Here is a 9,084-nt window from a genome sequence, read left to right on the forward strand (position 1 = left end):
GCTTTAATTTGACCACTTTAACTAGAAAATAGTTTTGTATATATTGTCTAGGGACCTTATTTGGTGTTGAATCCAAGAAATATATAATTAAAAATGAAATCATAATAAATTTTTTTGCACCTTAAGGTTGAAGTTTTTTAAAATCATTGGCAACATTTGTTAAAATATTGTATTGCAAAATTAACATTATCATTAAAAATTAAAGCAGAAAATGTTCTAAGAGTTCATTCAATGAGAAAGTAAATAAATTCACTCATTTAAATTTACCATTTTATCGGCTTTAACTTGACCACTTTAACTGGAGAATTTCCGTAAATAAATCAATAGTATTGGATTTTGTTGACACAGGAAATGTATATTATATAAATATGGAATCATGTGATGTGTCTGGGATGTGACGATGATGATCTGATGATGCGATGATGCGATGATGCGACGTTGTCCTGTTGCACAACAATTCGTGTTCCCATCTCTCAGAGCGTCAAACGCAATGTGTCACTTAGGTGTCAAATGGCAAAATAAATAAATAAGCTGCGAGTCGGGTGTTAAGCAACCTCAACACGTATTTACAGTTATTGTTGTTGTCCTTGTCCCGCTGATATTATTATCTGTGTTGTTGTTGCTGCTATTATTATTATTATTATTCTATATAAATAATATGTCGTTGGCTGTGGCGTTGGCGCGATTTCAATAATAATCTCTTGTCTTGGGCATAAATGTCGCATTAAATTGTCACGCACTTGTGGCTTAATCACGCCAAAAGGATAACAGGCAGGCCCACAACATGACTGGGCTAGCAGCCAGTAGAAGACTGGAGAACGAGAACGAGGACAAAAGCATAAGCGACAGCCAAGAGAACACTTCATAGTCATGGTCGTTCTCCTCCTCGTGGTTATCCGCTGCTGACTTGGACTCCACTTGGACGCTGATGCGGAGCTCTTCCGTCTGATCCACTTGAATGGCTGCATTGCCAAGCGTGGGATGGGAAGGGAAGGGAAGGGAAGGGGGGGTTTAGGATGGCATTACTTGTTTGCGGTTTTTATTATATTATGCTTGTGTCAAATGGGCTCAGCGCTGTCACATTCTTGACTGCTGCTAGCTCAGCGTCCTGTCAGAGCGCACTCTCAGCTTGAGAGACGCAGTCTCTACTCTCTTTCCCCACCCCCCCTCTAGGCTTCAGTTATTATTACACATTGCCAGCATCTTAATGTCAAGTGCTTCCCCCCCTCCCCGCTAGACAACAGGTGGCGCCCCTTTGGCCTGTGAACCGCACAAAATCCAAGAGCCCCCAAAATCGCAACCACTTGGGAGAGCCAACGACAAGTGGCACTGTGTGGCCTCTTAAGCACTCACTTCCAGCAGAAAGTTCTCATTACTCTGTCATTTGGATTGTAACGCAGCTTACAAAAGATGAACTTGTCTCTCTCTCACTCTCTCTCTCTCTCTCTCTCTCTCTTGCAGATATTATTACTAATTACTATTCGCAATCTAATTAAATGCTACTCTGATCAAATTGCATACATCGAAAGCTATTTAGCTTTGACTCTCATACAATAAAATACAAAAATGGTAAATGAAAAGATTATTATTCCAATTAAATGTTTATTGCTTATAACAATTATTGATGAACACTTAAGTTGAAATGTCACATATTAAAGTATGTTTTTAGTGACACAAATTTCGCTGCTGAAAAACATAACAATCCACTTTATTTAGTAAAAACTAATAATAAATTCAAAATGAAATCAAAAATTGAATTGAAATAAAATACGAAGCCTAAAAGAATGCTTTGATATAATACTAAGTTTAAATTGAATTGAATGTAAATTAATTTAATTTAATTTAATTTAAATTAATTAAATGAACTACGAATTTGTAGTTTGCAATAGCCACATTAAAATGTAAATATCTTATGCATAAAATATCATTTATACAATGAGTGTCCGAGTGTCCTCGACTGTGAAATAACATTTTGAATAAATGGCACACATTGGGGTATTCATTTTTAAATATTCCAAATTTATATACCACAAAAATACTGAAAAGCCAAAGCAACTAAGGCCCCTAGTAAGAAGGCATTTTTGACTATAAGAAAGTATTTTTTGAAGAATACAATTTGTATCTGATCGTAACCAAATTCAACCAACCAACCAGGAATCATAAATAATATATATATATTTTGCTTGATATATTTCCAAATTAATAGTATATTGTTATACCAAATATAGCCTTCTGTATACCTTGGTATTTTTGGTTGAAATTAGTATATTTTAAGAATAATAGCGTTTTGTTTTTAGTGAAAATAGGATTGCGGGTATCTTACAGTCGTGCACAATCACCTGTAGCCTTCTTAATTGTTCTTACAGACAAAGAGAGAGTAAAGATTATGTGTGACCATTCAACAAAGAAGGGATATTCAAAACTAAATACAGTCTCTTTTGTTATGCTTATAATTATATATAAAATATGGACACATTTGCAATATAAAACATATTAAATTAGTCTTGACAAGAAAGGGTATTCGAGGAGCATCGTAACGCTCGATGGTTAATCTTGCGGCGCCGTGCAATTGGCAACTGCACTTGCAATATTTTATAAGTTAAGGCACGTCTCAGTGGTTAGGTCGTTCCACCCAGTGCGGTGTTGTTGATGTTGCTGTTGCTGTTGCTGTTGGTGTTTCTATTCCAGAATTGCAATGGTTAAAAACGGTCTGGAGTCAACTGTTTTGCTTGACCGCAATGAAGTCGCAAAGTTTATATGCGATGTGCGATGGGCGAAAGGGACACGAAGACGGGATTACGGGATGGACGCCCTCTCTACGATACGTTACGATAGTATGTAATTTGTACCCTGAAACCGAGCACAATTCTCACTCAGAAGCCAGCCACAAACTCGAGACCGAAACATAAGCTCGAGTCCAAGTTGAAAGTCGAAAGGCAAAGGCAACAACAAAGGGAAGGCAAAGGGAAGGCAAAGCCAAACCGAATCCTTAGCTGGTGCATAAGTGCTGAAACTGTTTTGTGGTTTGTTGGCAGTAGCTAAAATTGAATTATAAGCCAAATGCCAGGACGAAGGCAGCAACAACAACAACAGCAACGACGCCCTATTCGATGTATACGGAGCGTATACTTATTATGAGCATTTTTCGTTTTTCGGGGCTAATTCGATTACAAGTTTTGCAAATGTTTATTAAATTTGCATTGTCAATTATGTGCATTGTGGGTTGTTTACTGGACTGTGTGTGTGTGTGTGTGTGTGGGGAAGGACTGTTTTGTGGGTCTCATAATTGCATTAGGGACACGATTACCCGCTGCACTTTGTCCTGTTGATGTTTTTACCCCACCCGCCGCATTCTCGTTCGCGTCAGTCCCAACAACTATTTGCCGCATTTCACAGCCAAAGGATCAATTTGCTGACCCTTCAATTTGCCAAGCAATTTTCGCAACGCCCACTTTTCTGCATTTTCCTGACTGTCTGTCTGTATGTCTGTCGCTCGGTCTGTGTGGATATTTCGTTGAGCTCGGCTGCAGCGCCAGCTTCTCTGCATAATTTGTAATTTTGCTTAGATTTACTTAAAACTTGTCGAGCTGTCTTTCCATTTGCTTTGGCTTTGGCCGGCTTTGGCTCTGCTTGATTGGCCAACAAAAGTTTTGTCGCCAAGGAGTCGACCAAGTCCTGCCACACACACACACATATGTGTATATAGTATATGTGTGAGTGTGTGTGTGCTGATGAAAGGCCAAGTCAACTGCTCGGCTGATTACATTGCCTCGCTCGCAGTCGAAAAGTTTACGTATGATTTGCTTGGAAAATTGAAATTTGCGGTTTTTTGCCATTGCCATTGCCAATGCCCATATCCCGTTGTCGTTGTCGTTGCCGTTGTCGCTCACCCGTTCACCCCTGCCTTAGAAAAATCCTTCCATTTCTTCTATTTGTCCACCGTCAGGCATTGCCACACCTCTAATGCAATGAAGGAAATGAAGCATGGAAGTGCAACTTCAACTCCAACTTCAACTCCAAGTCCTCTGTATGCCATCTGTCTGCCACTTTATTTGCTCTGCGCAATGGGCTTTATTAGTTCAACATTCCACATCCGACATGTACTATCCACCCTCCTTCCCCTGCCCCTTCGCTTCGTTTGCTATTTGTTTAGCAATTTTGCAATTTGCCAGTTGCTTTTTAATGGCATCAAAATTGACCGCAAATTTCAATTCTGGCCAGCACAAGCTTTGCTTTCTTTTCAAACAAATGTCTGTGTATATTAAGCGTTATACAATTCCTTCTCTAACTATATTTAATCACTAATTGAAATTTGTATAGAAACTTAAAGTTACAAAGCTGAAAAGAAGTGTTGTAGCTCCTTACTTACATGTCTCTGATTTTACCAACGTAAATACTTGGCGCAAGAGATCGCTATTAAAAATATGCCGCGCACCTTGATCTATTGATGCTATGGCAGAATAAATAAGATTTACAAGTATATTGTTTTTTTCTGCCACTTATAAACTTCCGTATTTATTTTCAATTTAATTGAACTCTATTTCATTTACAATAATCTCATTTTATTATTTGACATCACATAATTTTATTGCCTTCCCAAGAGTCAAATGCTGTCGAAATTCGAAGATTTTAATCATTTTATGAATTTCCATATTTATTCATTTATTTATCGTGCCTCTAACTTCTCACCCATTCATTGACTGTCTATAGAATCAAGCTGTAAGATAGCACAGAGTGAAACTTCAGAAGAAAGTTTGCAAGACACGATTACAAAATAATAATCTATATTTTAACTAACAAAATTCGGATTGAGAGCTGATTTCTGATCAGGAAAGCCTTACACATATTCCATTTAAGAAACGGTCTGCAGGAGGACAGCTTATCGAAAATAAACTTTGTTCAACGTAATAAAAGGTTTATTAAATTACCAATTTAATTGTGACATAATTATATATACATTAATTTCTATCATCAATAGTAAATGATTATATCTAACATTGATTCCGGGCTCTGCTTTATCTTTTAATTGAATCCAAGTAAAACACAATAATAGAACGTCGAAACTTTTAGCAAGCTGAGCTTATTAATAATATATACTCTACTAAAGACTCAAGTTTTCTCATAATAGCTAAAAAACTAAAAACAAAATATAACAAACTATTGAATTAAACAAAGCTTCTCGAAGAGAAACAACAAATTTTTATTTTATTTTTAATTTATTAAAATCTAAGAAGTTTTCAGTATTTTACGCTGACTATACAAAAAACTTCATCTAAATAAAAATATACTTATCTAAATTTAACGCAGCAATGCTCCCGGTTAAGCTGAGTATTTGTTAGTTAATTGCTCATAATTTTAACAATTGGTTAGCTGAAATAATCATAATGTCTGACTCACAACGCGCTCAGTTGACCGCATAAATTTGCTTAAGCCTTGTGTTTGGGCTGGCTATTCAAAATTGTCATACATCTCAGCTTGTTTCAATATATGCTAGGAATGCTCCCAAAACTTTCCTATTTGTATTATAACTTTATACATGTAGGAAAAGTATGGAATAGGGAGAAGGACCCGATAAAGTATATATCATTTTGATCAGCGTTAACAGCCAAGATGATATTGCCTTGTCCGTCTGTCTGTATGAACACATTTGTAGATCTATGAGTTTCTAAGAGATGGAGATATAATTTTCCATAGCACTAGCTATGTTTGCGCGTAGATCACGTTTCATTCATATCTTTTCAATGCCGTCTTCCGCTCCCGCAAAATGAAGAAAATCGAATAACAAGTGTAATTTTGAAGCTAGAATCGATTTTTGGTATATAGAATATTAACTACACATTTTATGATAAATATTGTAAAAGTTATTTAAGAAATACTTTTGTACGACAAAAAACTCCTAATGCAATCGATTGTCAGTTGCTTTGGCTGACCATCTGGTATAAAATAATCTATGGTATATTTTGATTGAAGTATTATACCAATATACCAAATATAGCGCTCGGTAAATTTTTATTTTTTTTTGTATAGAAAATAATAACAATAATATTTTTTATCAATCGAATGAAAATTGTAAAGTTATTATTATTTAAGGAATAGTTTTGTAAGCAAATTACGGCTACTGCAATCGGTAATTGCATTAATGGTCAGTCTGGTATATTTTTAAATATATGGTATATTTCGAAGGTATATTAATTTAGTATACTTTTGCTTCTATTCAAAATGGGTAGCGGGTATCTAGCAGTCGAGCACACTGATTAGCAGCATTTTTACTTGTTTTTTTTTTTACTTTACCTCTTAGTAAAAATTTCTTGCAACATTTTACAAGGAACTTGAACTTTTATATATGACTATTTATACAAATTTAAGGCTAGCCTTGAGTTGTATTCATCTCAAAATTCATAAACTGAAATATTGTACTTATATACATAAAAATAAAAAATATGAATATACTTTGTATGTGCTTAGAGATTTTAATGCACGATTTGGGCCAATGTAACTACAACAACAATAGTGCCATAAAAAATGAATAAAATAATAGCAGCAATCAAATAAAAATATCACGCAAGCAAGATTAAAACGTTTTAAATTATCTCGATTATCGGATACCCTACAGCATCATAATAAGTCAAATAAATTACTATTATAATAAATATCAATAACCAATTACGCGTTAAAGCTATATGATAAATAAATAAGATGCTTAATTTTAATTATAAGGAAATAGATAATGAACATAAGTAAGAAAAAGCATAGTAAGTATTTAGCTTCATTATAGTGTTATGTTTTCAAATTTCATAAATATTGAATATTGTCCATAAATTTATATAAAAATCATTCTTAGTAAATGTGTAAGTTGTTTTTTTGTGTGTTTTCTATTAAATTAATGTAAAATTGTACAAAATTATTTCAAGTTTAAATATATTTTATATCTAATATCATTAACTGAAATCATAATTAGTACATTTTGTAAATTAATTCAGATTTTATATTAAATACATACATATTTAACACACTGCAATATTATTTCAATTTTAAATATGTTGTGTATCTAATAAAATATTGTTATTAGAAAAGAAATTATAAATAGCAAATTTGGATGTAAATTTATTATTAATGTGTATTAATTTAATTTATATTAAACATATGTTCAGTAAATGTAAATTTATATTCATTTCATATTAGATATATCCATATTTGTTTTTTGTAATACATTATTCAATTTTGTTTATATGTTAAAATAGTGTTACAAAGTCACTGAAAAGTTGTGCATGCCCTAATCACAGTGATGAAATTAATAAACACACTCGCTCGCATTTTGGTTTAGCCGCTTAATGAGCACTGAGCAAGAGAGAATCAAGTATAAACATCAGATAGTTCAGCGAATGATTTCATAATCAGTAGTTCATCCGTCGACTGCTCACGTGATCGCTCCAAATACCAAAGCTACCTAAATAATCCAAAATGCAACTTCAACTGTTGATATTCTTAGCGGTAAGTCAACAGGATTTAGTCATCGTCTGCTCAATTCAATTGTGTTAATATATTCGCAGCTATTTTGCGTTGCAGTCAGTCAGCCACCAGGCGACATGTGTCTTAAGGACAACAATGTGACGCATGCCGAATTGGAGGCACTGTCCCCCAATTCGCCCGTCGAGAACGTCGCTCCCAATATCAAGTGCTATGCCAAGTGTCTGCTGAGGGATTACATTGGCGACGATAACAAGCTGAGCCTGGAGCGCATAGGCGACAACGCCAATGCCCAAGAGAAGGTCGTCCTTCAGCAGTGCATGTCGCAGTACGATGACATTAGCTCCACGGTTCCCTGTGACTATGGATACCTCCTTTTACAGTGCCTGACGCTGCGCACGGAGCCGAAGCGCAGCGTGGAGATTGGATATGTGTACAATAAATCTTAGCTAGTATCAGATGCAGATCAAGCTCAATAAATTTACAAAGAATATTGCATTTATTATGTTAAAAACTCGTCTACAAATTGTGCAATAACTTGTTTTTTTTTATCACTGACTGATGCGCAGAATCCGTGGGCTCTAACTTGTTATTACGTGTCACGTTAGTAACTTCTGTTGACAATTGTGTTTTTATTTTCGAGTACACCGTGAATTTCTATTGTTCTTTTTTTTAGCTAAGTTGTCATACTATTTTTTATGTTTGTGCTAACAGAAAAGAACCAGAAGAAAATATCTCAGACTTCATAGACGTATATATTCTACTCTAGTCAACAGCCGAGACGATCTAGTCATGTCCGTCTGTCCGTCTGTGTGTCTGTCCGTCTGTCCGTATGAACACCTAGATCTCAGAGACTATAAGAGATAGAGCTATAATCTTTTCGACAGCATTTAGTATGTTTGCACGCAGATCAAGTTTGTTTCAAATTTTTGCCACGCCCACTTCCCCCCCCGTAAATAAAAAAAATCGAATAACAAGCGTAATTTTAAAGCTAGAGTTGCGAGTTTTGGTATATACAATAATATACAATAATTTCTATAGTATTTATGATTCCTGTAAATTTGGTTGCGATCAGATAAAAATTGTCGAAGTTATTAAAGAAATACTTTTGTATGGGCAAAAACGCCTATTTACTGTGCTCTTAGTTGCTTTGGCCGACAATCTGGTATATTCTGCCGTCTATGGTATATTTTGAATGTGACACTATATCGATATGACAAATATACCATTTGGTATATTTTTTAGTATTTTTGCAATATATTCGAGTACACTCGACTGTAGCTTTCTTACTTGTTAAACTTCAAATTATACTGTTATACGAATATACAGCTTTTAGCAAGTTTTAGTATTTATTCGGTATATTAATCTTGCATATTTTTTTAATAAAATACCCTAAATATAAAAATACATATTCCAAATATGGTTTTTAACTAACTTAACTAAAATACTTGAATGTTAAATTATACCGTTACATAAAATATACAAAATCATTGTCTATGTTTTAGTATTTTTTGTTATAATAATTTCTTAGATCTTATCTACCCGCTTTATAGGCAGCGTAAAGCTTTCTAACTTGCTTTAATGTGTGAGTGTGTTTTTTTTTAATGTTTCCATTTA

The 9,084-nt window shown here is 34.4% G+C and overlaps 1 protein-coding gene across 1 annotated transcript; it reads left to right on the forward strand.

Moving 5' to 3' along the window:
- Window positions 1–7,375: 7,375 nt before the first annotated feature.
- Window positions 7,376–8,205, forward strand: LOC133848271 (uncharacterized). The gene is made up of 2 exons (XM_062283767.1): window positions 7,376–7,491; window positions 7,551–8,205. The coding sequence occupies exons 1-2, from the start codon at window positions 7,462–7,464 to the stop codon at window positions 7,914–7,916; spliced, it is 396 nt and encodes a 131-aa protein (XP_062139751.1). The 5' UTR covers window positions 7,376–7,461; the 3' UTR covers window positions 7,917–8,205.
- Window positions 8,206–9,084: the final 879 nt, after the last annotated feature.

Source organism: Drosophila sulfurigaster, chromosome X (genome assembly GCF_023558435.1).
Source record: "Drosophila sulfurigaster albostrigata strain 15112-1811.04 chromosome X, ASM2355843v2, whole genome shotgun sequence".
Classification (NCBI taxonomy): domain Eukaryota; kingdom Metazoa; phylum Arthropoda; class Insecta; order Diptera; family Drosophilidae; genus Drosophila; species Drosophila sulfurigaster.